At 41.8% G+C, this 27,815-nt stretch overlaps 1 protein-coding gene across 3 annotated transcripts; it reads left to right on the top strand.

Moving 5' to 3' along the window:
- The first annotated feature begins 44 nt into the window (after positions 1-44).
- Positions 45-27,815, top strand: LOC127443170 (chemokine XC receptor 1-like). Of its 3 annotated transcripts, XM_051701746.1 has the most exons (4): positions 45-210; positions 418-3,965; positions 5,193-5,416; positions 26,555-27,815. In XM_051701746.1, the coding sequence occupies exon 2, from the start codon at positions 434-436 to the stop codon at positions 1,478-1,480; it is 1,047 nt and encodes a 348-aa protein (XP_051557706.1). In that variant the 5' UTR covers positions 45-210; positions 418-433; the 3' UTR covers positions 1,481-3,965; positions 5,193-5,416; positions 26,555-27,815. The 3 variants fall into 3 exon arrangements, with proteins under 3 accessions (XP_051557706.1, XP_051557708.1, XP_051557707.1); XM_051701748.1 differs by lacking the exons at positions 45-210; positions 26,555-27,815 and adding an exon at positions 5,786-7,160 and having other exon boundaries at positions 1,478-3,965; positions 5,097-5,416; XM_051701747.1 differs by lacking the exons at positions 45-210; positions 26,555-27,815 and having other exon boundaries at positions 1,478-3,965; positions 5,097-7,160.

Here is a 27,815-nt window from a genome sequence, read left to right as displayed (position 1 = left end):
GTATATTTTCACAATTGTTACTGCAGGCACCAAGTCATCGGCATAGTCTTCCCAGTACACAACACAAACACTGCCAAGCAACATTGGTTTATTCATTGTGAAACTGCAAACATTAGCAAAAGGAAATGACATTGACCAAAGTGCAACATCAATTGTCACTTACACAATTATTCTTCAGCAGATTCACATTTCGGTCCGACAGACATTGAGGTAGGCTTAAATTTCATGTTCTTACACTATTCATTAACTATAGATTAAAGAAACTGGCATAAATTCTGATTAAGCATGATTGTAAAAGTTGTATTGAATTAGACATTGGTTTGCAACATGATATAGCTTGATTGCCAAATATCAGCATTTGCAAAGTGTTAAAAAATACCAACACTTCTCTGTCCCAACCATGTTTGTTTCTTCTAGAGACGCAAAAACAGAGATGATACTCAACAGCAGCTTTGAAAATGACTCCTATTATGAATACAATGATATATTAATTCCAATGTGTGAAACTGATGACTATAAAGAAATCACAGCCGTGTGCTACGCCACTATCTTCTGCCTCAGCATACTTGGTAATGGTCTCCTCCTGTGTGCCCTCACGTGCTATGAAGACCTGAAGAGGGCCACCAACCTGTTCATGTTCTGCTTGTCTCTGTTTGATCTACTCTTCACCCTGACATTGCCTTTTTGGTGTGTGGAGCTTCTCAATCATTGGGTCTTTGGCGACATTGCCTGCAAGGTCATGACTGGGTCCTACTTTGTAGGCATTTACGGAAGTCTCATTCTTCTGACGGCCATGACGCTTGATCGTTTCATTGTCGTGGTGGTAAGAAGTGACTGGCTAACACGGGGTCGAAGGCTCATATGTTCACGAGCTGCCTGTGCTGGTGCGTGGATCATCAGTTTGTTGGCTTGTCTGAGAGATTCGATGGCCTCGAAGGCAGAGAACGAGCATATCGACACCTACACGTGTAAAAGCACCCCTACGGATGATGATAATGTGGGATATTATACGCAGTTCATTCTGCTTTTCCTCGTACCGTTTGTGGTTATTGTTTTCTGCTATACCAAAATCCTGTTAACGCTCATGTCAATGTCCACTAGGCAAAAATACAGGACTGTAATATTGGTGTTGTGCATTGTTATAGCTTTCTTTGTATGCTGGGGACCATATCATATTGTCATAGTGTTGCTGTCCATCTATGATCCCTGTGAACATTATCAGTTGCACGGTGCGTTTGTCTTCTGCAGGATTCTGGCATTTTCACACTGCTGCATGAATCCAGCAATGTATTTTCTCAGAGGAAAGTTCAGAAGGCTTGTGTCCAGCTTGCTATTTTGCTCTCCTGAACTCAGGCATTCGGGACGGTACAGAGGAGGCACGGATCCAAGCGACTCCCGGATTCATCCGTACATGACTGAAAGGGTTCTGGAAAATGGTGGTGTGGGACAAACAAATGCCACAGAGCTGAACTCAATGTAAAAGCTTTATGAAATGTCTGTGATTTTAAACTTTAATTTGAATTTATTTATTCCCAAAGGAAATTTTATTGCTCAAAGGTTGCGCTTTCATAACACATGAGACTTTAATGGAATCGCAAAATTCAACAAATGGAATTGCAAAAACCATGACTGTTTTCAAACAGGTTTCCCGAACACTCCCTCGGTCTTCCATTGGATGAAAACAGATAGTCCTCCCTTAAACTTACACCATTGGTTGAGAAAATGCTGCTGTGTCGGGCTGCTCAAACCAACAAAGTAATGTTTTGAAAATGCCACATTTTACTTTTCGTCTTACTTTTCGGTGAAATCAGCCTTTGCTTTAACAGTAGTTGTCTCTGCATATTAAGCTGGGATTAGAGAAAAAATATCCCCATAAAATTCCATAGGACACATAAAAATGAGACACCAATGACACAATTGTTGGCATCTAGTAAGAATTTCAAGCTATAAAATTAATGTAGAGAGCATAGTTTAGATCAGGGGTACTCAACTTCAGAAAGCCAGGGGGCCAGAAAGCAGGATCCCTTTAGCCTTGAGGGCTGCACTCTTATGTATTTATTTATTAAAACATATTTTAATTACTATTTAATAATAATAAGGTGAGCAGACTACGCTATATGCTATTTAATACATCATGGACACATGTAATTAACATATGTAAAATAAAACATTACATATGGATATATAGCAAATTTCTTGTAAAAATGTGGTTCTTTAAAAAAAAAAAATTGTGATATATTATTATTATAATGGTCATATATAGGACAATGTGTTTTTTTAAAGATCTGCACTTTTACAAGTAGACCATATACTGCAGTAGAATGCACAACTCTAAAAAATTACAATGTACAATTAAAATGTAAATTTTGAGAAATGTTGATATTTTTTTAGACTCAGCGCGTGCATTTTTAAGGTGACCAAGAGCGCGCACAAACTGTTGCACAGACTGATGCCGCACGCATGTTATATAAACTGGCTTATAATCAGATTTATATTTGCAGATTTGTTGTTTAATTCATTATTTTTATCCGTTTGCCTTTTCTTTTCCTCTCTAGCGGTTCAGCAGTTTATCCATACTGAGAATTACCGTAAAGGCTCTAGAAAATTGACACCTTAAATTATTACACATTCAAAAACTTTATGTGATGACATCATGTGGGCCACAAAAAGATGGTTTGTGGGCCACCTGTTGAGTACCATTGAGTTTAGATCATTTGGTATTGGAAGAATTTCAATCAATTGAGAACTGTGACTTTTGATGGGAGCACAGCTCAAGACAGTGTTGAAATCTCATAAACTCTAGAGGAGACATATGTGAGTTGGTCTTTTTCTCAGGAGGATTCAGCCAAAGAAGTCTGCAACTGATTTACATTCAAAAGGATAGTTCACCCAAATATGAAAATTCTCTCATCATTTACTCACCCTCATGCCATCCCAGATGTGTATGACTTTCTTTCTTCTGCTGAACACAAAGATTTTACAATGCAAGTGAATAGGTGTTCAACACTTTCAAGCTCCAAAAAGCATAAAAGTAATCCATAAGACTCCAGTGGATAAATCCTTGTCGTCTGAAGCGATCCAATCGGGTTTCGGTGAGAACAGACCAAAAATGTAACTTCTTTTTCAGTAAAAATCTTCTCGTTGGCGATCATGATTTCTAGCTCGATTACACCTCCTAGTGCTTGACACATGCACAGCACACTAGACTGCGCTAGGAGGTGTAATCAAGCTTGAAATCATGATCACCAAGGAGAATGCTGATGTCAAGATTTATAGTGAAAAATGAGTTATATGTTGATCTGTTTCTCACCCAAAACCAATTGGATCACTTCAGAAGACATGGATTAAACCAGTGGAATTTTTTTGGATTTTATGGATTACTTTTGTGCTGCCTTTATGTCCCTTTTGGAGCTTCAAAGTTTTGGACCCAATTTACTTGCATTGTATGGATCTAAAGAGCAGAGATATTCTTCTAAAAATCTTCATTTGTGTTCTGCAGAAGAAAGAAAGTCATTCACATCCGGGATGGCATGAGTGTGAGTAAATAATGAGAGAATTTCAATTTTTTGGGAAACTATCCCTTTAATCTCATTGTTGTCTACGAGAGACAATTAAGATATTAAAGATAACTTATTTCTTGTTGTTTTTTCTTTGCTATGGGTTATGATCAGACAGCTGGTAATGTACAGTATAGTTTTTCTCTGTATTAAGTATTTAGTAGAAAATATTTGTGTTCTTGCTGTGTTCAAAGATTTACTTTAAGATAAGAGTGTGTGTATTAAAAAAAAAAAAAAAAAAATATGAGTTGTGTATATAACTTTGAAGTCCATTTGATTGGCATCTGGTAAATTGGGATGTGAGTGGGCTGGGCATTTATGTGACTGAAGACTTGCAGATCAAGGTTGATTTCAGTTTCTCTGTACGAGAGAGGACGGATATTTTAAGAAAAAACCACCATAACCAAGGTATTTATCGTCCAACATAAATTTTCTCTCACTTTCACAACTTTTCTTTCTTTTTTCTTTCTTTCTTTCTTTCTTTTTTCTTTGTTTTACTTTGTTTCTTTCTTTTCTTTCTGTTTTGTTTGTTTCTTGCTTTCTTTTTGTTTCTTTGATTGTTTCTTGCATTCTTTTCTTCTTCTGTTGAACACAAATATATATTTTTTTAAGAATCTTAAGAATCTAACAGTTAGTGACCACGCCTGTCAAGCTCCAAAAAGGACAAAAATGCCATTATAGCACCATAAAATTACTCCATATGACTTAAGCGATATATTCAAAATCTTCAGAAGTAATACAATAGCTTTGTGTGAGGAGCATGCCAAAATTTCTGTTGTAATTCGTTGAAACTATGATTTAACATCTGACTTGGAGTATACTGTGTCTGACTACTTTTAAGGTGTTTGTGTTTGTGTGTATGTGTGTGTGTGTGTGTGTGTGTGTGTGTGTGTGTGTTTGTGTGTGTGTGTGTGTGTGTGTGTGTGTGTGTTTGTGTGGGCAGGTTTAAATGGTTTACAAGGACTTTTTTTTAGGTTACAAACTGGTTATTACAAGGGTATTATGCTATAAATGTGGTTCATGAGGACATTTCTAGTGTCCCCATAATTCAAATCGCTTAAAAAACTTACTAAACGATGTTTTATTGAAAATGTACAAATGCAGAAAGGTTTCTGTGAGGGTAAGGTTTAGGGGTAGGGTTGGGGTTAGGGGACAGAATCTATAGTTTGTACAGTATAAAAATCATTATGTCTATAGAGAGTCCTCATAATGATAGCTGCACCAACATGTATGTGTGTGTGTGTGTGTGTGTGTGTGTGTGTGTGTGTGTGTGTGTGTGTGTGTGTGTGTGTGTGTGAGTGTGTGTGTCCTTTCTGGAGCTTAACAGGAACGGTCACTCTGAAATGAAGTTGTATGGAAAAAAGTTGCATAAAGATTGCCAAAAATGTCCCCTTTTATAAATCATAGAAAAAATAACAGCATATGGGTTTAGAATGGAAATAATGACATAACTGATTAACAACAAACTAATTTATGATTTTTTGTTCACTTAATTATATTGCTGTACATAGATAAACTTGTGTTGTTGTTGTTGTACAGGTATGATGTATCAAGAAACTTTACAAGGGAACTTTAATTTCAGCAATGATTATGACATAAACTACACATATGTGGATTGTCCTTTGATTACATTAGAAGATGGGAATTCTGCTGGGGTGATTATCGCTGTATGCTACAGCATCATCATCTGCATCAGTCTACCAGGAAACACTTTCCTGCTCTGGGTGCTCTTGAAGCAAGTGGGTTTGAGCAGCTCTGCAGACTGCTTCCTCCTTCATCTTACAGCATCTGACCTGATCTTCACCTTAACGTTGGTCCCCTGGACCATCAACCAGATCCAGGGCTGGATCTTTGGGCAGGTAGGCTGCAAGCTGTTCACCTGGGGTCTCTTCCTGGGACTATACAGCTACATGATGTTCCTCACAGTCATGACAGTTCATCGATACGTAGCTGTTGTGTATCCAGTTTTTGCATTGTCTGTATGGAATCGTAGCAGACTGTATGCACAGGTCTTGTCTGCTGTGGTGTGGCTGATCTCCGTAGGCTGCAGTTTGCCGGAATTGTTCTTTTCTGAACTTGAGGACAGTCATTATGGTGTCGTGTGTGTTTTCGTCTATAACTCAGTGTTAACGTTGCTTGGCTATTTCACTCAGATAATTCTCTTTTTTCTGCTGCCATTCCTGGTTATTGCATTCTGCTACACCCGCATGGCATTCATCATCCACCAGAGCCGCATCACAAGCAGGAACCACCATCACGCCGTGTTTAATATCTTCTGCATCGCCACATGCTTCTTCATCTGCTGGGCACCTTATAACATCTTCCTCTTCCACATCTCCTTGAGGATTTTAGGTGTCACTGTGTTAAATCAGACAGAGTGGGATGAGAACATTTACTGTGTCACTCATGTTCTAGCTTACTCACACTGCTGTCTGAACCCACTCATACAAATCTTTGGAGGGAGGAAGTTCAGGAACTATCTCACCTGGTTAAGAAGCTTCACTCGGTTCTCACGGAGGTACAGCAGTTATACTTTTAGCAACCAGAGCAGCTTCTCAGGGCAGACTCATCTCTGATCATAATAACCTTTTGGGATCTAAATTTTAACTGATCAACATTCAAGTCTAGCATGAAAGTGCAATGAGAAAAGAATACACTACCTGTCAAAAGTTTGTACACACCTACTAATTCTTTATTATTACTATTTTTCCACATGTTAGAATAATAGAAATATCATTAAAAATCAAAGTACAGGAATTATGTAATGACTAAAATATCAAACTCTTTTAAACTGTAGAACTCCAGTGTATAATATATATTATAAATGTGTCAATACCGTGTCACTCAGTTTTTTTGTCTATGTCTAATAAATTACTGAGTTCAAAGTCAATGTCGTGTGGTGTAACTGTCCTGAGACTGTAAAAAAAGAAAAAAAAGGAAAAAAAAAGAAGTCTAATTTAAAGCTGAAATTCGTGAAAAAATAAATGTTGGTATGAGTTGTTCTGAATAATCTTTAATTATTATGTCTTAAGAAAATAAGCAGTGAAACCATTTTAGTTTAAAATATGATTCATATTTGAAAAACATTTGTTCACCAAATCAAAGTCATGTGGTGAAACCAACATGTAGGTAGCAATTTTGTTGTCATGTGACAAAACTCATAAAACAGAGAAGACTTCTTTAGACCAGCAAGACTGTGTGTGAAGTTTTAAAAACAAATCATTATTTTGTCATATCATTAAATATCAGTATTTTGACATTTGTATGAAAAGGCACATTTGGTTCAGGTCATCTGGTGTAACCATGAGAAAACTTCTTAAAATTCTTAAAAATTCATGATATATATATATAAATTCACCTTGAAACATATGTTTGAATTTTTTTTTTTTAATTAATGATTCATTTGCGTACACTCTCATGTTTTCAAGCTGCAAGGAAACTATTTTAATACCTTTTAGTTGATGGTTAATCCACATTACATTTTTAAAGTCTTTAACCCTTGTATTGTGTTTGTTTGTGCTGACACCTTTTGTGTTACCGGTCAAAAATGACCGGCCCACTAAGATTGTCAATAAATCTCTCATATTGCATATATTATCCCAAGATATTGCATTAGATCTTTTTGTCAACTTCTTTTTGAGTAATTATGACATATTAAAAAAAAATAAAAAAAAATAAATAAATAAAATTATTTTTATGGATAGAAGGATTCATTGAATTTGAGATTATACCGGGCTAGTGGGGGGCACTCCCTGCTGAAAAAAATAAAAATAAAAATAATTATGTAATAAATGAATAACCACTTGCTTGATCTAAATAAAATAGGTGCCATTTTAAAGCTTATAATCTGGACTTTACAATGCATGTAGCTGTTTATATGCTTATAGCATTATTTATGCATATATCTTAAACACTGCTTTTTAATTTGCTTACAAATTAGAACTGTTAACATAATTTGCTAATTTGTCATCACAACAATTATATTCAGAGTTGGTAAAAATATAAAGAAAGATGAGATAGCCATGTGTTATATATCGTTGGAAAGGTCTCAATTAGTAAAATGTAATGAGAAAAATTGTTTCACTCAGAGGCCAAACTGCAGTATCAAATTCCCACTGACACAAATAAATGTAATAAACAGGAGTGACTTTTTGTAACGTTTTTCCTAATTACTTCTTGAAACATACATATAACATAGACAATGACATACCGTAAATTACAGCAGACTATCCCGATTCAAACAAGCCCAAACATAACATACTATGATAAGTATACATAATAAAACATTCCTCAAAGAGGGTACGTGGAATGACGTTGCACAAAAGGGCACTCAACACACTTGTGTGTGTGTGTGTGTGTGTGTGTGTGTGTGTGTGTGTGTGTGTGTGCACGTCAGAGGACTTTGTGTGTGCAAAGTCAAACACACATCCACATATGAGCTCGGGATTTTCCTGAACATTTAATATTTCTGTATTTTGTAGTCATTCGCTTCCAATGGCCAGTCATTTTTGACCAGGAACACAACAGGTGAAATAAAAAATAAAGTGGAATATAAAACCAATAAAATGTAAAAAAACAAAAAACAAAAAAAAAAAAATACAAAAAAAGGTAATTTTGTGTGTGTGTGTGTGTGTGTGTGTGTGTTTTCAGATACCATATGTGAAAAAAGTCAAGGAATTTAATTGTAATTAGATAAAGCAAAAAAAACAAAAACAAAAAAAAAAATGACCGGAACACAACTTAAGGGTTAAATCATTCTAGAAAATACTATAAAGGTTTTTTTTTTTTTAAATTGTAAAAAGATTAAATGTCTATGATCTTGACACATGTGTTATAAACTAGATTTTTTAAATATTTCTAATTTTTATCACCCCGGACAACCTTATTTGTCAATGACCCATACAATATATACTGTATTATAAATTAATACATTTTAGTTTTTTTAAAGCAATCCATACTTCTATTTTTCTGCAAAACTAATTTCAAGGATCTAAGAATAAGCCTTTAGTTAAAAAGAATTTTATGAACAAGAAAAAGATAAACACAGTCAACTTTTCACTGGTAGTGTTTGTAAATACTGTATAATGTATTGGGTGAACAATATTTTTGTGTTGGTTTGTGGAGATTTTGGAGAAGTATTTATCCATGCAACTGATGACACAACATTTATGAAAGAGGAACTGAGTTTAAAAAAAAGACAGATGGAAAACTAAGGGTGTATTAACAAAATGATGTGAAAGATTTTCTGCTGTGCAGTGTAAAATAAAAATAAAATGTAAAAACTGAGAAAAAAAAAAAAAAAAAAGATGATGTACTTGCCTTCCCACAATGCTGTTGAAGGGCCCAAATGAATGGTTACTTTCTGTTTTATGTTAGATTTCACATATCTAATAGTTCTAACAACATACACACACACACACACACACACACACACACACACACGAAAGGGATTTGTGCCTCTAATGTTTTAAAACAAAAATCACCAGACACTAAAGTGTACTGTATCAAAGTCTCTGACTGTATTCATGGAAAGTTCCAGTTTATGTTTCTATCCAGCAGGTGGCAGTAGTGCTCAAAAAGTGAGGAATGTGTCACCTTTGTCTCTTTGAATTAAATTCTGTATATTTCACTTGTATGAAATTATGTTTGGATGCCAAGACCACAAGACATTAATTCTTGGGCTCACGAGAAATTCATTCTTTTTTCCATAACTGATTCACAATTGATCACAAACCATAACCAACTAAGAGCATCAAACGCTTCCAAATCCATATTGATGCATTGATCATCTGACAGGTTATAAAATAATATAATAAATTATTCAAATAATATTAAACAAAAAGTATTATCTTTGAGCAGACATGCCCACATTTCTTTTCCAAAATACTAAAAATTAAATTAAATTAAATGCAATTACAAAATAATTATATCTCTCTTACAGAGCATGCATCAATAGGGCTTTCAGAGATTTATCATGTGTAGCAAAACAAGAACATCAACAAAATATTAGTTGTCACAATGGCAAAATCTCTGTAACTCTAAGGTTTTGATTCTTAAGTCAAGGTCATTCTTAAGGTTTTGCGTGTGAGAGCAAATATGCATGTTTTAAATATTATACATTTACAATATGTGTTGGACCAAAAATGTCTTGATATTTTTGGACATTTCCTTTTATATTTTTGCAACGTGAAGCATTTACATGTTTCCATTGATCATGGTATAAATATTTGGGGGATTGTACTTGCTTGTTTTGATTATTGGAGGGGTTACCTCCCCCACATCCCCCCTGAAATCTATGCCCCTGCCAGAATTTTATTTACATGGGGAACTATCCCTTTAAATGTCCACTGCTGTCACTGTATAATGTGTTAAAACATAAAAAATAAAAAATATATTTTTCCTTCAACAAATGGTGTCTTAATGTAAATTATCTGCGCTCAGAACGCTAAACATCAACCGTAATCCATAAAGTTTGTGAATCTCATGAGACAAGATGTATACATTCAGTTTTTAACATGCAGTGTTAAAATGCTTCTCATGCTTCTCTAAATGTCCTTGATCATGCTCTGCAATTCCACCCAGATAAAACGGAGAATCAGAAATAGAACGGAAATCAGTTTACATCTGCAATGTCACCAATCCAGAGTGCAAAATAATGTTATTTCCTTCAAAAAACCTTTGAAATCTGTTCAGCTTTGAGTGGTAACAAATTTCTATTGGAAAAGTTGAGCTCAGACAAACTTGCTCACTGCATCTGTCTACAAGTTTCTTGAAAGACATGGTCCTTTACCATACTGTACTGTACTTCTTCTGTGTGCTCAGATTATTGCCAGGAGCCAAACAGATGTTGTTTTCTGCTCAATGGAGTCTCATTAGACCTTCCTGATCTTACCTGCTTTCCTTCTGTCTTTATTTAACGTGGTCTGTTTTTTCTTTTCTTTTGCTGTCCTTGTTTTCTGAAAATCGGTGGTATCTTAAGTAAAAAAAACAACGTCCTGATTTCCTAAAGTATCTTCTTTGACATGTATCCACCCTTTTGAACTGTTATATATATATTAAATCATGCAAAAGTATAATATATGAAAGGAGATCTTAAGTTTGACACATGGGAATAATCTTTACTCTTCTTATACTTTATATAGCTATAGGGGCTAGTTGTCACATGGGCTTTATCTCAGTAACTAAAAAAATTGCATAAATGCTTTGTGAATCTTCATAATTAAAATTGCAATGGCATCATTTTATTGTATGTTACTGTATAATGAAGGTAGATTTTAACAGAAAGGTTCAAGTGTGTTTTCAGGACAAGTGTATTTTTTCCTTAATGTGGGTAAATGAGGCAAGTTGTCACGTGTTTTTTATATGTTTATATGTTTTTCAATTCAAATCTGCTATCCAATACAATTATTTTATTTTATTTATTTATTTATTTATTTTTTTTGTGTGTGTGTTTAAAAATTGTTTAACTGTTTATATTGACTGAAACCTTAAACTTTAATACATTTTAGAAAAATATACTTTGTTGTGCAAGATTCGTAACTTTATAACATTTTCATATTTCATTTATGACAACTCTGTATAGTGTGACAAAGTACCCAACTATTTTCAGATACAAAGTGATCATTGAAAATAAGGGAAAGAGTTAAGTATGCCTCAGGCAAACCTCTGAGGACATCCGGGTTAATTAAGAGCAGACTGTAGAGAAACAAAGTGTTCAAATCATCCTTTATCAAACCAAAAACAAAAGTCACACTGTACAGCTGCTTCTTTACAGAGTCAAAGGTTTATGGAATCATGGAATTATCAAAATTATGTTGGTTTCAAACTATGTTAAAGGAATAGTTCACACAAAATTGAAAAATCTCTTATCATTTACTCACTCTCATGCCATCCCAGATGTATATGACTTTTTTTCTTCTGCTGAACACAAACAAAGATTTTTAGAAGAATATCTCAGCTCTGTAGGTTCATACAATGCAAGTGAATGGTGGCCAGAACTTTGAAGTGGCCAGAACTTTCAAAAAGCACATAAAGGCAGCATAAAAGTAATCTATATGACTCCACTGGTTAAATCCATTTCTTCTGAAGCGTTAGTTAGTTAGTTAGTTAGTTAGTTAGTTAGTTGTCAGGTGTATTCTGTTGACTCATGTCTTATTTTGAAATTCTAGTTCCTGTTTCATGTCATGTGTTCCTGTTTCCCTAGTCATGTGATTTCTGTTTTCCCTCCATGTTCATGTGTCATGTTTTCATTGGTTTACTGTTTAATTATCTTGTTATCAGTTCTGTTTGTTCATTGGTTTATGTTCTCCCATGTCTTGTATTTAAGCTCTCATGTTTGCATTGGTCGAGTATTGTATGTGATGGTATGTGTTTGTCAAGTCAAGTCAAGTCAAGTCCATGTTTTGTTTTGTAGTCAGGGTTATTGGAGTTCACGTTCTGTAAATAAACTGCACTTGGGTTCTTCATCTTCACGTCCTCATCATCGTCATCATTGTCAGCAGTTCCAGCATACGTTACAGAATACTCGACCACCCATGGACCCAGCAGTTTTACTTCTGCACTTACGTCAGGGGAATCGTCCTCTGGAGGACTATGTTGAGGACTTCTGTGGTCTAGCCAGCCAGGTAGACTTCAGTGAGGTTGCCCTCAAGGGTTGTTTTAGATTTGGACTAAATGAGTCCATTTCTTTTTTGATGCCTGGCGATCGCAGTTCCCTCAGCCTGGCTCAATATATCGACCTCGCCCTTCGATTCATCGGTTCCCCGTTCACTGTGGGGGAGGCGGATCCCAAGCCAGAGTTCCACGACATGGCCGCCGCCAAGCCAGAGTTCCACGACATGGCCGCCGTCGAGCCAGAGGCCAGAGGCCTGCTCCATGCCACGTCACAGCGACGCCTCGGCCTGCTCCATGCCACGTCACAGCGACGCCTCGGCCTGCTCCATGCCACGTCACAGCGACGCCTCGGCCTGCTCCATGCCACGTCACAGCGACGCCTCAGCCTGCTCCATGCCATGTCACAGCCACACCTGAGCAGTGGGACCTGGAGATGGTTCCCACCCTTATACCCACCTTTAGTTCTCCTGAGCAGGCAAGGGGAACTTTCGGTCCTCCGATCCCGCCTGGACCCTCTGAGCCCTGGACTTCGCTTTGGCCTGTCGGTCCCTCGACATTGCCTCAGCTCGGTTCCCTCGGCTCCACTACGGTCCTTCAGCCTGTCGGCTGTGCCGGGGTCTCTCATCCCTCTGGCTCCTCCTTGGTCTGTCAGTCACCTGGCTCCGCTTTGGCTCTCCGAGCCTCTAGCATCGCCTTGTTCCTCCCTGCCATCGGCTCCACCCTGGCCCTTCGAGTCTTCGGCTACTCTCCGGGCACCACGTTCCATGGCTCCGCCCCTCGAGCCTCTCATGGCTCCACCTTCCATGGCTCCGCCCCTCGAGCCTCTCATGGCTCCACCTTCCATGGCTCCGCCCCTCAAGCCTCTCATGGCTTCACCTCCCACGGACTTTGCCCTGGTCCCATGCCCCTCGCCCTTTCTCGCCACGCCACGCCCCACGCCTCAAGACACCCCCACCCCCCCGCTCCCTACAGAACTTTGAATTATGTCATGTATTACGTGTTTTGTTTATGTGTTGGGGTGTCAGGAGCCACCCCTTAGTGGGAGGGATATGTCAGGTGTATTCTGTTGATTCATGTCTTATTTTGAAATTCTAGTTCCTGTTTCATGTCATGTGTTCCTGTTTCCCTAGTCATGTGATTTCTGTTTTCCCACCATGTTCATGTGTCATGTTTTCATTGGTTTATTGTTTAATTATCTTGTTATCAGTTCTGTTTGTTCATTGGTTTATGTTCTCCCATGTCTTGTATTTAAGCCCTCATGTTTGCATTGGTCGAGTATTGTATGTGATGGTATGTGTTTGTCAAGTCCATGTTTTGTTTTGTAGTCAGGGTTATTGGAGTTCACGTTCTGTAAATAAACTGCACTTGGGTTCTTCATCTTCATGTCATCGTCATCATTGTCAGCAGTTCCAGCATACGTTACATTAGTTCGTGATTTTACACCATGCCAGCTCTTCTGAAGCGATATGATAGGTGTGGGTGAGAAACAGATCAATACTTATGTAATGTTTTTTACTATAAATCTACTTTCAAACAGCCCTCCTATGCACGTTCACGGGAGTTCTTCTTCAGTGTTTTGCCGAGTCGCATTCTTTGTGCATACTGCCAACCACTAGGCTGTTGTGCAACTATGATTTATTTCTTCATTTCCTTGGCTTTATCCCACCCTTTTTATCTTTCTCCTCCCTGCCCAGTAGGTGGTGATAAACACAAAGAATGAGAGTCACTAAAAACAGAAGAAGAACTTGTCCTCTCTTAAATGCGCATAAGAGGGCTGGTGAAAGTGGAGATTTATAGTAAAAAAAAAAAAAAAGGACATAAATATTGATTTGTTTCTCACCCACATCTGTCGTATCACTTCTGAAGATATGGATCAACCCACTGGAGTCTTATGGATTACTTTTTTGCTGCCTTTATGTGTTTTTTAGAGCTTAGATTTTCCAGCCATCGCTCACATACATTGTTTAGACCTACAGAGCTGAGATATTCTTCTTAAAATCTTTGTATTCAGAAGAAGAAAATAAGTCATACATACAGGTGCATCTCAATAAATTAGAATGTCGTGGAAAAGTTCATTTATTTCAGTAATTCAACTCAAATTGTGAAACTCGTGTATTAAATAAATTCAATGCACATAGACTGAAGTAGTTTAAGTCTTTGGTTCTTTTAATTGTGATGATTTTGGCTCACATTTAACAAAAACCCACCAATTCACTATCTCAAAAAATTAGAATACATCATAAGAAAAACATTTTTAGTGAATTGTTGGCCTTCTGGAAAGTATGTTCATTTACTGTATATGTACTCAATACTTGGTAGGGGCTCCTTTTGCTTTAATTACTGCCTCAGTTGGCGTGGCATGGAGGTGATCAGTTTGTGGCACTGCCGAGGTGGTATGGAAGCCCAGGTTTCTTTGACAGTGGCCTTCAGCTCATCTGCATTTTTTGGTCTCTTGTTTCTCATTTTCCTCTTGACAATACCCCATAGATTCTCTATGGGGTTCAGGTCTGGTGAGTTTGCTGGCCAGTCAAGCACACCAACACCATGGTCATTTAACCAACTTTTGGTGCTTTTGGCAGTGTGGGCAGGTGCCAATTCCTGCTGGAAAATGAAATCAGCATCTTTAAAAAGCTGGTCAGCAGAAGGAAGCCTGAAGTGCTCCAACATTTCTTGGTAAACGGGTGCAGTGACTTTGGTTTTCAAAAAACACAATGGACCAACACCAGCAGATGACATTGCACCCCAAATCATCACAGACTGTGGAAACTTAACACTGGACTTCAAGCAACTTGGGCTATGAGCTTCTCCACCCTTCCTCCAGACTCTAGGACCTTGGTTTCCAAATGAAATACAAAACTTGCTCTTATCTGAAAAGAGGACTTTGGACCACTGGGCAACAGTCCAGTTCTTCTTCTCCTTAGCCCAGGTAAGACGCCTCTGATGTTGTCTGTGGTTCAGGAGTGGCTTAACAAGAGGAATACAACAACTGTAGCCAAATTCCTTGACATGTCTGTGTGTGGTTGATGCCTTGACCCCAGCCTCAGTCCATTCCTTGTGAAGTTCACCCAAATTCTTGAATCGATTTTGCTTGACAATCCTCATAAGGCTGCGGTTCTCTCGGTTGGTTGTGCATCTTTTTCCTTCCACACTTTTTCCTTCCACTCAACTTTCTGTTAACATGCTTGGATACAGCACTCTGTGAACAGCCAGTTTCTTTGGCAATGAATGTTTGTGGCTTACCCTCCTTGTGAAGGGTGTCAATGATTGTCTTCTGGACAACTGTCAGATCAGCAGTCTTCCCCATGACTGTGTAGCCTAGTGAACCAAACTGAGAGACCATTTTGAAGGCTCAGGAAATCTTTGCAGGTGTTTTGAGTTGATTAGCTGATTGGCATGTCACCATATTCTAATTTTTTGAGATAGTGAATTGGTGGGTTTTTGTTAAATGTGAGCCAAAATCATCACAATTAAAAGAACCAAAGACTTAAACTACTTCAGTCTGTGTGCATTGAATTTATTTAATACATGAGTTTCACAATTTGAGTTGAATTACTGAAATAAATGAACTTTTCCATGACATTCTAATTTATTGAGATGCACCTGTATCTGGGATGACATGAGGGTGGGTAAATAATGAGAGAATTTTCATTTTTGGGTTGAACTATCCCTTTAATGTTTTCATAGGAAAGTCCATCCATTCTCACCCTGTCATTGTACTTCCTATACACCTGATGTTCTACAATAGTAATGACTTATTTACGTGATTTCAACTTGCCTCATCATTCTAAAACAAAGAGTCTTCTCTTCTAAATATCAAAGGAATTATTCTCTGCTCACTCAAAGGTCCTGCTGTATGAAATTATGCATTTTAATAACCAGGTGTGGCATTGATTAAAGCCGATAGACATCTGTTCTATCAAGAATTTTAATCCTAATCTCCTCTTCATTATAGAAGAGGAGCAATCCTCAGGTTTAGACTGCCTGCTTTATTTGTGGTGTTTGCTAATGCAAGCATCACTACTACTTTTGCTCAAACTTAGGGTTTCAAACAAATCCCTAACACATTGGCACGTAACTCGTACTGCACCATTTGTGCTACAAACATGAATGATATCTTAAATCAAATTCTATTGATTTTTTACTTGATCTGACTTTTGACTGGCAGACAATAAAACAGGGGGAAAAAAGGTTTACTTTGAAGGAGGTACCCAAACCGTGCACAGACCTTTTAAGAGGCAGTGGCCCAAACCATTAAAAAAGGGTTGCAAAGGGTTACAAATTTATCTCGAAGAGCTTAGATATTCATCTGTCCATAGTTAGACAAATTGTTAGACAAAATATTTAGTACTGTGGCTACCCTCCCTAGAAGTGGCCATCCAGCCTGCTCGCTTCCGATTCCTGTTCCTGCAGGCATACTGCACGAGTCTGTGTTTGTTTGTAGCTTGCTAGCCTGATTGGAATAGCTTATTCCTCTACCTTCATCGTTTTATCCTTTGCCATTTTACTGCGTGCTTAGTTTTTATACCATATCAACTGCATGTACTGTATATTATCACGTGCACCCTTTTTTCTTTTTCATTCTTTTTTCTTGCTTGTCTACACTTCGCATTTCAACCGCATGCATTCGTTTTCTCCTCTGTGTTTTAAACTGATTATTGCATCAATCTCAAGGAACCACCACAACAACAGCAAACAATTGTGTGAGGGATTCACATTGATCTCAAACCCTCGCCGCTCAAGAACAACCATAACAACAACAACAACAAAAACAACAAGCCATGGCATCGCTCATATTGTCGCTTCATGCATTGCATGCCACGTTTACTATAGATTCTTCCATCAGCAGTGAGGGATTCACATGTGATAAAGGAATTAGTCAGGCTGACGGAGAGAGTTAATGGGTTAGAGGCATGCATCCGAATGCTAGTGGAGGTCAGTGAGAAAGAGAAGCTGGTCAATACTGTTTCGGATGTGGGTAGAACAGCGTGCAACACACACACTTTGGTACTGGCTGTAGAGTCCTGGCAGCAGGGTGTTTGGGTGACGTCTTGGCAGCATACTCAATTCAGCAAAGCGACACCACTCTCCTGTTCCTGTTAGAGTTATTATTGCATAAATCTCAAGGAACCAACACAACAACAGCAAACAATTATGTGAGGGATTCACATTGATCTCAAACCCTCGTCACTCAAAACGTCCTGGTTACTTTCATAACCTCCATTCCCTGATGGAGGGAATGAGACATTGTGTCGATGTAGTGACACTAGGGGTCTCTCTTGGGAGCCCCAAACACCTCTGCTTTTTCAAAAAAGGCCAATGAGAATTGGCGAGTGGAATTTGCATGCCACTCCCCCGGACATACGGGTATAAAAGGAGCTGGTATGCAACCACTCATTCAGGTTTTGTGCTGAGGAGCTGAGACAAGGTCCCGGCCATTTCAGTGGGTAGTTCAGCATTGTGGCAAGAGGGACACAACATCTCATTCCCTCCATCAGGGAACAGAGGTTTTGAAAGTAACCAGGACGTTCCCTATCTGTCACTCACTCGACATTGTGTCAATGTAGTGACACTAGGGGTCCCTATACAAAATGGCACAACTAGCTGAACTGTGTTACGTGAACTGGCGGTGTGTGACGGGCAGAGCGCTGTGTGCCTCGTAGCCAGCACAACAGGCCATCACATAACCTCCCCCAACGCTTTTATGAGCGTCGAACGGTCCATCAGGAACAAGTCGACTGCCCAACTACAGGGACAGGCTAGACCAGCCGAGGCCTCTTTCCCTCTCTTTTCTCCCCAAAAAAGAGTGGAATTTGTTAACTGACTGAGAGCCATAAGTGTCTGCATCGGGGGGTGTCCCTCCCAAGGGGAAGACACCGCGAAGACCACACCCTGCCCAAAAAGGGGAGGGGGGGGTATTTTGAGTGGAATACGTCACATGGACTTACCGAGTCTTGTCGGAAGTATGTCATGTGGAGAGGTCCCATGGTAGGTCCTACCTGAAGGGGGAGGAGTTTCTACAGAGCATGGCGACCAGGGGCAGAGGGGCCTCTGCCCAAGGAAGACGCAGTTTGCCGACAGGGAAACGATTTTGCGGAAGATATCACATGGGGTCGCCTTCGGGGGAACCAGCACATGTGGAGCACCTTCCTCAGTACAGGGGCTCATTAGCGCACGTACTGGGCCGGTCAGCAAGTTTCTCTGCAAACTCAACTGCCAGAGGGCTAAGGAGGAAAGTCATCCAGGGATCACAGTCTGTGAACACGAGGGAGGGGAAAGGCGCTATGCGCATGCGGTACACCCGACCAGTTGTCCCGGAACTTACCTGCTCGTGCCTGTCAATACACGGGATGAGACCGGCTCAACCCGGAGATTGTAGAACCTCACAAAGGTGTTGGGTGTTGCCCAGCCTGCTGCTCTGCAGTTGTCTGCCAAAGAGGAACCACTGGCCAGGGCCTAGGAGGCTGCCACACTCCTGGTGGAGTGGGCTTGTAACCTCGCAGGGGGTGGCACATCCTGAGCCTGATATGCCATTGCGATGGTGTCAATGACTCAGTGGGTGATCCTCTGTTTGGAGACAGCGCTTCCTTTCTGCTGCTCCTGGGGCAGCACTTGCAGGCTCACCATCTGATCCCTAAAAGGGGTCGTGGGAACCTTGGGGACATAGCCCGGTCGGGGTCTCAGGATCACGTGAGAGTAACCCGGACCGAACTCCAGGCATGATTTGCTGACAGAGAACGCCTGCAGGTCCCCACCCTTTTGATGGAAGTGAGCGCAGTCAGGAGGGCAGTCTTCAAAGAGAGTGCCTTAAGCTCAGCTGACTCCAAGGGCTCAAAGGGAGCTCCCTGTAGACCCCGAAGGACTACAGAGAGGTCCCATGAGGGGACGAGGCGCGGTCTGGAGGGATTCAACCTCCTAGCACCTCTCAGGAACCTGATGATCAACTTGTGCTTCCCCAAGTACTTACCATCTACTGCATCATGATGAGCCGATGCAGTTGGGGTGCCTCGGTCAGGGCGTTCCAAAATTGGGCAGTGGGAGGATTCCCGGGAAGCAAATAGGTCTACCTGTGCTCGACCAAATCGACTCCAAATCAGCTGGATCACCTGAGGTTGGAGTCTCCACTTTCCCTGAGGGTAACCTGATGTGACAGCATGTCCGCTGCGGTGTTGAGGTCGCCTGGGATGTGAGTGGCTTGTAGCGACTTGAGGCACTGCTGACTCCAGAGGAGGAGATGGTTTTTGTGACATGCAACGGGAGTGTAGACCGCCTTGATGGTTGATGTACGCTACCATCGCTGTGTTGTCCATCCAGACCAACACGTGCTTGCCCTGGATCAACGGCCGAAACCTCCGCAGGGCGAGCAGTACTGCCAACAACTCTAGGCAGTTGATGTGCCAACGCAGCCGCGGGCCAGTCCAGGAGCTGGCGGCTGAGTGCCCATTACATACGGTGCCCCAGCCCATCTTGGAGGCATCTGTTGTAACCACGAATCGCCTGGAGACCTGCTCTAAGGGAACCCCTGCCCGTAGAAATGCAAGGTCGGTCCAAGGGCTGAAGAGGCAGCTACAGATCGGCGTGATTGTCACACGATGTGTCCTGCAGTGCCATGCCCATCTCAGAATTCGAGTCTGAAGCCAGTGCTGAAGCTGTCTCATATGCATCAATCCGAGCGGTGTGGCTGCCACTGAGGATGCCAAATGCCCCAGAAGCCTCTGAAAAAGCTTCAGTGGAAACGCTGGCCTCCATCTGAATGTATTCAGACAGCTCAGCACCAACTGTGCGTGCTCGTTCATGAGACTGAGTCCAACTCCAAACCGAGAAAAGAAATGCTCTGAACCGGGGAGAGCTTGCTCTTTTCCCAGTTGACCCAAAGCCCCAGTCGGCTGAGGTACCGGAGCACGAGGTCCCTGTGTGCGCACAGCAACTCTCAAGAGTGAGCTAGGATTAGCCAGTCGTCGAGATAGTTTAGGATGTGGATGCCCACTTCCCTTAACGGGGAAAGGGCTGCCGCTGCGACCTTCATGAAGACGTGAGGGGACAAGGACAGGCCGAAGGGGTGGACCTTGTACTGGTACGCCTGGCCTTTGAAGGCAAACCTTCGAAGGGACTCACCACCTTTCTTCGGAACAATGAAGTAAGGGCTGTAGAACCCTTTCTTCATCTCGCCTGGAGGGACAGACTCTATCTCACCCTTGCGCAGAAGGGTAGCGATATCTGCATGCAAGGTAGCGGCGTTCTCACCCTTCACCGAGGTGAAGCGGATGCCGCTGAACCTGGGCGGGTGCCTGGCGAACTGAATCGTGTAGCCGAGTCGGACGGTCCGGGTCAGCTATCACGACGGGTTGGAAAGCGCAAACCACGCACCCAAACTCCGGGCGAGGGGCACAAAGGGAATGATCATGTCGGACTTACCGGCGGGTGGGGCCTCACAGTGGGGTGGAGCTCGAGGTGCCACATCAAGGAGATTTGAGCCCTGTGGCCGTGCTGAGTCCAGGGACATCGAAGCACTTACCTGGCTCCTGCTGCCCACCATAAGATTGGCCGAGGAGGGAGGAGGAGGAGTCTTATCCCCGTAGTCCACGGACCCAATCCGCTGTGGGCGTGTTTGTGCCACAGCTGGGCGCACAGGGGCAGGGGGACCACCGCTGGAGCGCCATACCTGCAAAGATGGGACTGTGGACGGTGGTTGAGATGACGGCCGTGCGCACCGGACATGTGACCCAGGGAACAAAAAAAATGCTCTTTTGTTGAATTTTTGGGTACCGCAGCCTCTTGGACATGTGCCAAAATTAAATGAAAACGAAACAAAACAAAAGATTCTCCTCTGGGGGATGGAGTGGTCTGCTCACCAGCTCCAGAGAAGCAGGTCTCCTTGCCCCTGGGTCGCCCGTCTCAGTGGCGCTTCAAAGCCTTCCTCGGGTTCTTAGCGTCCGGCCGTGAGACAGGTGGTGTCCGATTCCTGTGTTGGGCTCCACGCCGGGGCTGGGCTGCGGCGGAGCCAGTGTTGTTGTTGCAGGAGGACACCCTTGGCGACGAGCAGATGGGGTGTGAGGTCTTGAGCCACACCAGGGCAGGATGTGTTGTATGGCCTCCCTCTGCTGCTTCACCACCGAGAACTGCTGGGCAAAGTCCTCGACGGTGTCGCCGAATAGGCCAACCTGGGAGATGGGGGCACCAAGGAACCGTGCCTTGTTAGCCTCTCGCATCTCAACCAAGTTGAGCCAAAGGTGGCGCTCCTGGACCACCAGGGTGGACATCGCCTGCCCGAGAGACCGCGCCGTGACCTTCGTCGCCCGGAGAGCGAGGTTGGTCACCGAGCGCAGATCCTGCATCAGTTCCGGGTCAGAAATACCCTCGTGCAGTTCTTTTAGCACCTTGGCTTGGTGTACTTGCAGGAGAGCCATGGCATGCAGGGTGGAGGCAGCTTGTCCAGCGGCAGTGTAGGCCTTAGCCATCAGGGATGATGTAAACCTACAGGACCTGGACAGGAGCTTCGGGCGCCCACATCAGGTGGCGGCACTCTGCGGACACAAGTGCACTGCGAGCGCCTTATCCACCTGAGGGATCACCGAATACCCCCTGGCCATTCCACCATTGAGGGTAGCGAGAGCGGGAGAGCTGAAAGACCGGGACCGGGCAGTAAAAGGTGCCTCCTACGATCTTGTCAGCTCCTCATGCACTTCCGGGTAGAAAGGAATGGGGGCGGGGCGTGGCCATGGGTGGTGCCCCGAGCCCAGGAACCAATCATCGAGCCGCGAGGGTTCAGGGGAGAGTGGAGGGTTCCACTCTAGCCCGATGCTCGTGGCCGCCCCTGAAAGCATGTCTGTCATTTCCACTTCGGCCTGGGACTGGGTAACATTCCCAAAGGAGGAAGTCCAGTCAAAGCCTCTGTGTCCGACTGGACGTGCCCGCTCTCCGATGCTGAGCTCGATAATTCGTCTTCTTCCCGGGCTCCGAACGAGAGGTCGAACTCGCCCTGAGACGAGCCGGCGATCTTGTCTGAGTGCCCGACCGGGGAAAACGAGCGTGCTGGGGAATGGGAGGTCCGTGGGGGGATACCCTGTGGAGGTGGTCCCATTGATGTCCCCAAATCACCCCCAGAGCTAACCGGCACGGCCTCATACCCATAGGTAGAAGGACCGAGCTCAGGGAGCCGCTGGGGTGGCTTGCTTTCTTATGAATGCAAGCCATGACCACAACATTGCCATGGTCATGTTCTCGCAATGAGGACAAGACCCATCCACGAATGATGTCTCCGCGTGGGCAGCGCCCAGACACGTAAGACAGCGATCGTGGCTGTCAGAAGTGGAGAGATAACGACTGCAACCAGGAATAACACACAAATGGAAAGGCATCTTAAAAAAAGACGTTCCGTGTGTGCTGCTCTTTTAGAAAGAAAATATACTCTTTTTAGAATATACTCTTTTAGTTGTTCTGCCGAAGCGCCCAGGGGCGTTCTCTGCACTCCATGTGTGCAAAGGGGGAGAAGCTGCTGAAATGCACCGTAGAATCCAGAAGATGAGGTGAATGAACTTTGCGGATGAATTCAGCTTCAACGAATAGAACCACTTGGCTCCAAAGAGAAAATCTGAATGAGTGGTTGCATACCAGCTCCTTTTATACCCGTATGTCCGGGGGAGTGGCATGCAAATTCCACTCGCCAATTCTCATTGGCCTTTTTCAAAAAAACAGATGTGTTTGGGCTCCAAAGAGTGACCCCTAGTGTCACTACATCGACACAATGTCGAGTGAGTGACAGATAGGGAACAACCATAACAACAACAACAACAACAAACAATTGGGGTAAGTTATGGCATCCGCTCATATTATCAATTCATGCATTGCATGCCACATGTTTACTATAGCTTCTTCCATCAGCAGTGAGGGATTCACATGTGACAAAGGAATTAGTCAGACTGATGGAGAGGGTTCATGAGTTAAAGGCACGCATCCGAATGCTAGTGGAAGTAAGTGAGAAAGAGAAGCTGGTCAATACTGTTTCAGATGCAGGAAGAACAGTGAGCAACACACAGACTTTGGTTCCAGCTGTAGAGACCCGGCAGCAGGGCGTTTGGGTGACGTCTTGGCGGCATACTCATTCAGCAAAACAACACCACTCTCCCATTCCTGTTAGGGTTTCCAATCGATTCTCCCCACTCAGTGATGCACCCACTGAGAATCATGTTGAAAGCGCCCTGATTCTATTGTAAGGAATGTGGAAATAGAGACTCTAGCCACCATTGTTAAATGCATTTCGGGGGCTCGGGCATCTGACATCAGATCAAATTTACAAGTGCTGGCTAATACTAAATGTACAGTAGATGTTCTAAAATTGTTATTCATGTCGGCACTAATGATGTCCGGCTTCGCAAGTCAGAGAGCACTAGAGATAATGTTAAAGAGGTGTGTGAACTTGAAAAAATGATGTCAGACACTATAATAGGCTCTGGCCCCCTCCTTGCTTATCGTGGTGACAAGGTTTATAGTAGATTAGTGTCACTGAATGACTGGATGTCTGAGTGGTGTCTGGAGAATAGCATAGGACGTATAGACAATTGGAAGAGTTTTTGGGCTAGATCTGACCTGATAAAGAGAGACGGTCTCCATCCCTCCAGGGAAGATGCCGCTCTCCTCTCTAGTAATTTGTCTCATTGTCTTAATAGTGATAGTATTTGACTAACTGGGGCCCAGGTCAGGAAGCAGACAAACTGACTAACCCGAACGTCTGCTAGCTGTCTTGAGACATCACACAGATCACATAAACTACAACAGATAGAGACTGTATCACCTAGATATCACATAGAGACTGTGTCTGTTCCCCGAACTACCAAACACAAACCCCTCACTAAATCATTTTTTAAAAAAAGTGTTAAAAAAAATGACGATAAATATAATATAAAGGTAGGGATAATTTGGATCTCTTCCAACCAAAGCACTAATTGTAAATGAAATTATTGCAGATCATAGTTTGGATGCACTCTGTTTGACTAAAACCTGGCTTAAACCGGATGAAAATATTAGTGTAAATGAGTCTACTCCTCCAGGTTATTGTTATAAACATGAGCCTCATCTGAAGGGTTGAGGAGGAGGTGTTGCTACAATTTACAGTGAAGTTTTTGGTGTTACTCAGAGGACAGGATATAAGTTTAAGTCTTTTGAACTAATAATGCTTAACGTGACACCGTCAGATATAAATAAAAAATCTCTGTCACCTTTTGCCCTTGCTACAGTATACAGATCACCTGGGCTGTATTCTGATTTCCTTGGTGAATTTGCAAATATTCTATCAGATCTAGTAGTTCCTGTGGATAGAGCTTTAATTGTTGGTGACTTCAACATTCACATAGATAATGAAAATGACACAATGGGATTAGCATTTATTGATATTCTCAACTCTCTTGGAGTCAGACAAAATGTGACAGGACCGACTCATCACCATAATCATACGATAGATTTAAATTCTGTCATATGGATTTGATGTTGATACTATAGAAATTCTGCCGCAGAGCGATGACATCTTAGATCATTACCTCATCTCTTGTATACTGAAATCAGCTAATGTTACTCACCCTACACCACACTATTGTTCAGGTAGAACTGTTCTTTCGACCACTAAAGATAGCTTCACTAATAAACTTCCAGATTTGTCTCACATACTCAGTAAGCCAAAAATGTAATAACAGAAAATATGAATACAGTCCTCTTTAGCACTCTTGATAGTGTCACCCCACTTCGATTACAGAAAATTAAAGAAAAATGAAAAGGTAAAAAAGAACCCTGGAGTGACAGCTAAAGACTTGAAGGAATTATTGAAACTCATTAACATCTCTGTTCATGAGTCTACTATACGGAAAATATTAAACAGGCATGGTGACATTTTGAGGATACCATGAAGGAAGCCGCTTCTGCACACCAGAAGTTTGCAAAAGATCACCTTGACACTCCACAATGCTACTGGGAAAATATTTTGTGGACTGATGAAACTAAGGCTGAATTGTTTGGGAAGAACATGTAGCACAACGTATAGCGTAAAAAGGGCACTGCATACCAACATGAAAACATCATCCCAACGGTGAAGTACGGTGGAGGGAGCATCATAATTTGGGGCTGCTTTGCTGCTTCGGGGTCTGGACCGCTTGCCATCATTGAGGGAAAAATGAATTCCCAAGATATCAAGATATCCTACAGGATAATGTCAGGGTGGCTGTGTGCCAGCTGAAGCTCAGTAGAAGTTGGGTGATGCAACAAGACAATGACCCTAAACATTGAAGTAAATCCACTACAGAATGGCTTCAAAAAAAGAAAATCCACCTTGTGTAGTGGACCAGTCAGAGCCCAGACCTCAACCCAATAGAGATGCTGTGGAATGATCTCAAGAGAGCCGTTCACACAAGACATCCTAACAATATGGCCGAGCAGAAGCAGTTCTGTAAGGAAGAATGGTCCAAAATTCTTTCTGAAAGTTGTGCAGGTCTTTTCCGCAGCTACCGGAAATGCTTGGTTGAGGTTATTGCTGTCAAAGGTGGATAGACCAGATATTAAATCCAAGGGTTCACTTACTTTTTCCACATTACTGTGAATGTTTAATGGGATGTGTTCAATAAAGACATCAAAGATTATTATTGTTCGTGTACTGTTAGCTTAAGCACATTATGTCTGACTATACTTGTGACTTTGATGAAGATTTTGTGAGAATTGATGAGAATTTATGACCAATTAATGCAGAAAACCAGCTAATTACAAAGGGTTCACATACTTTTTCTTGCCACTGTATATGTTAGACTTTTTTTGCCAAGATTTTCTACTTGTTGCCTAACTTATTTGTAGATACTTGTACAACTTTCTCTCTCTGACACTTGTTTCAAAATTACAGTGGCCGTACCGTGACCTCTTAAATGTTTGCTATCACCTATCTATTTTTGTAAATACATAAACAGATATGCATAACCCTTGCCCACCTCCCCTACTGGGAGCAAAAGTTTTACAATAAATAAATAAATAGAGTGGACAAAGTGATTTTAAACTGCACAGTGCATGACTAATGGTAGAAACATGTTAAAATCATTGCAGAAATGTCCTTGGTAAGACAAATGAATTTTCAGCGGAATAATTAACTTAATTAACAAATTTGCATGCATATTCATCAAGGCCATTGAAGTCTCTCCAGCTCAGTTTGATGAACGCGAGAGTGTAATAACAGCCTCATTTACATTCTGTCTTATATTGCCATTTCTGTGGATTACAGCGGTGCAGGCCTGCATGTTTGCGCATATATCTCACGCAGCATTGTCGTAAAGACGCTGAGAATTGATTGGCTGTGCAGGAACATGTAAGATCCGTGTTGATTCTGTTGAAATCCCCACTCTCTCTGTTCTTCATGATAGCTGTGGATGGATGCCTCCCTCACCCCCCTTTCTCTGGTGGGCACATCTTGGCATGGCTCCCACCTCGTAACTCTCCAGGGCTGCCCGGCTGTTCGACGTTCTCTGCTGTCTCTGCAGGGCAATCTTTAAAAGCAGTAAGGTGTGACGGTACCGACTGGCAGCTTGGCAGCGGTGCCCGAGGATAGCAGCGCTCTCTGAGCTGTGTGCCGATCAACCGCCACTATCATGATCATCAAACTATCTATACATTACCACTGCCACATATGTGCATGGATGGGCACTCTTATGTGCAAATGTGATTGGTATTTTATGCATGTAGATGACTCGCTCCTGTAAACCATATGCCCATGCTTCCATTAGCCTATAAGTTTGTTTGCAAAGCACAAAGAGGCCATTAAAAATGCATAAATAATTAAACAGATTCGTGTTTTCGTGACAAAGACACTGGACCACATCGACTCCTCTTTAAACTCTAGCACACTATTTAGAGGTATTTTTACATTTTCAGAAGAAAATGTGAGTTGTTCTTGCCGGTCTAAAACTGGCAGCCATGATGCTAGTGTGTTGTGGGTAGTTGCCATGGCATTGTTATGCAGTTGCTGAGGTGTTCTGAATATTTTAACATGTTGCTAGTTGGTGGATAGGTTGTTCTGGTGTGTTGCTAGGTGGTTGCTTACTAGCAGAGACTATTTAGCAGAGACGGGCCACTTCTATTAAAATTAATGGAGAAATTGGAATGCCCAAAGGTCAACGGATGTAGAAAGGAAGTCCCGCCTTACAGGTAAAAGAGCCAATCATCTTTTAGATATAGATATCACCTTTCAATCAGCTCGAGAATGCACATGTGCATTAGTTATGCAAGCCGGGAATTTATTTGTATTTTTTAGCGTAATCTGAGGTAAAGAAGGACATTTTATGATTCCAGTGTTGTCAGATTTTATTGCTGATTTGAAAAATAGTTTCTTTGATCATAATCTTGACCAACCGTTTATGAGATTTCGTTGTTTCCCCATTCATGCAGAGAGCAGGTGCACTGTCATGAATGGAAATAGCAACTCGAGAGCTTTCCAAAGACCGACATTGGACTGACATCCTAGGAAGACTTTGTTAATAATTAAAAGTCTCTATTATATTTTGGTCTCTAGATATGGTTCAGGTCTCTCCTTCAATGTCTGGGAATCTCAATGCCTATTTTAACATTCACCAGGCAAAAATCGCAAGTTCAATCACTTAGAAAAATACAGTAATAACCCATTTGTCC

This window comes from Myxocyprinus asiaticus, chromosome 6 (assembly GCF_019703515.2).
Source record: "Myxocyprinus asiaticus isolate MX2 ecotype Aquarium Trade chromosome 6, UBuf_Myxa_2, whole genome shotgun sequence".
NCBI lineage: Eukaryota > Metazoa > Chordata > Actinopteri > Cypriniformes > Catostomidae > Myxocyprinus > Myxocyprinus asiaticus.
The sequence above is the reverse complement of the archived record's forward strand: the minus strand, read 5'-3'. Positions and strand labels throughout refer to the sequence as shown.

Excerpts from the sequence above, each read along its gene's own strand:
- LOC127443170 (XM_051701746.1), top strand. The coding sequence starts at position 434 with ATGATACTCAACAGCAGCTTTGAAAATGACTCCTATTATGAATACAAT.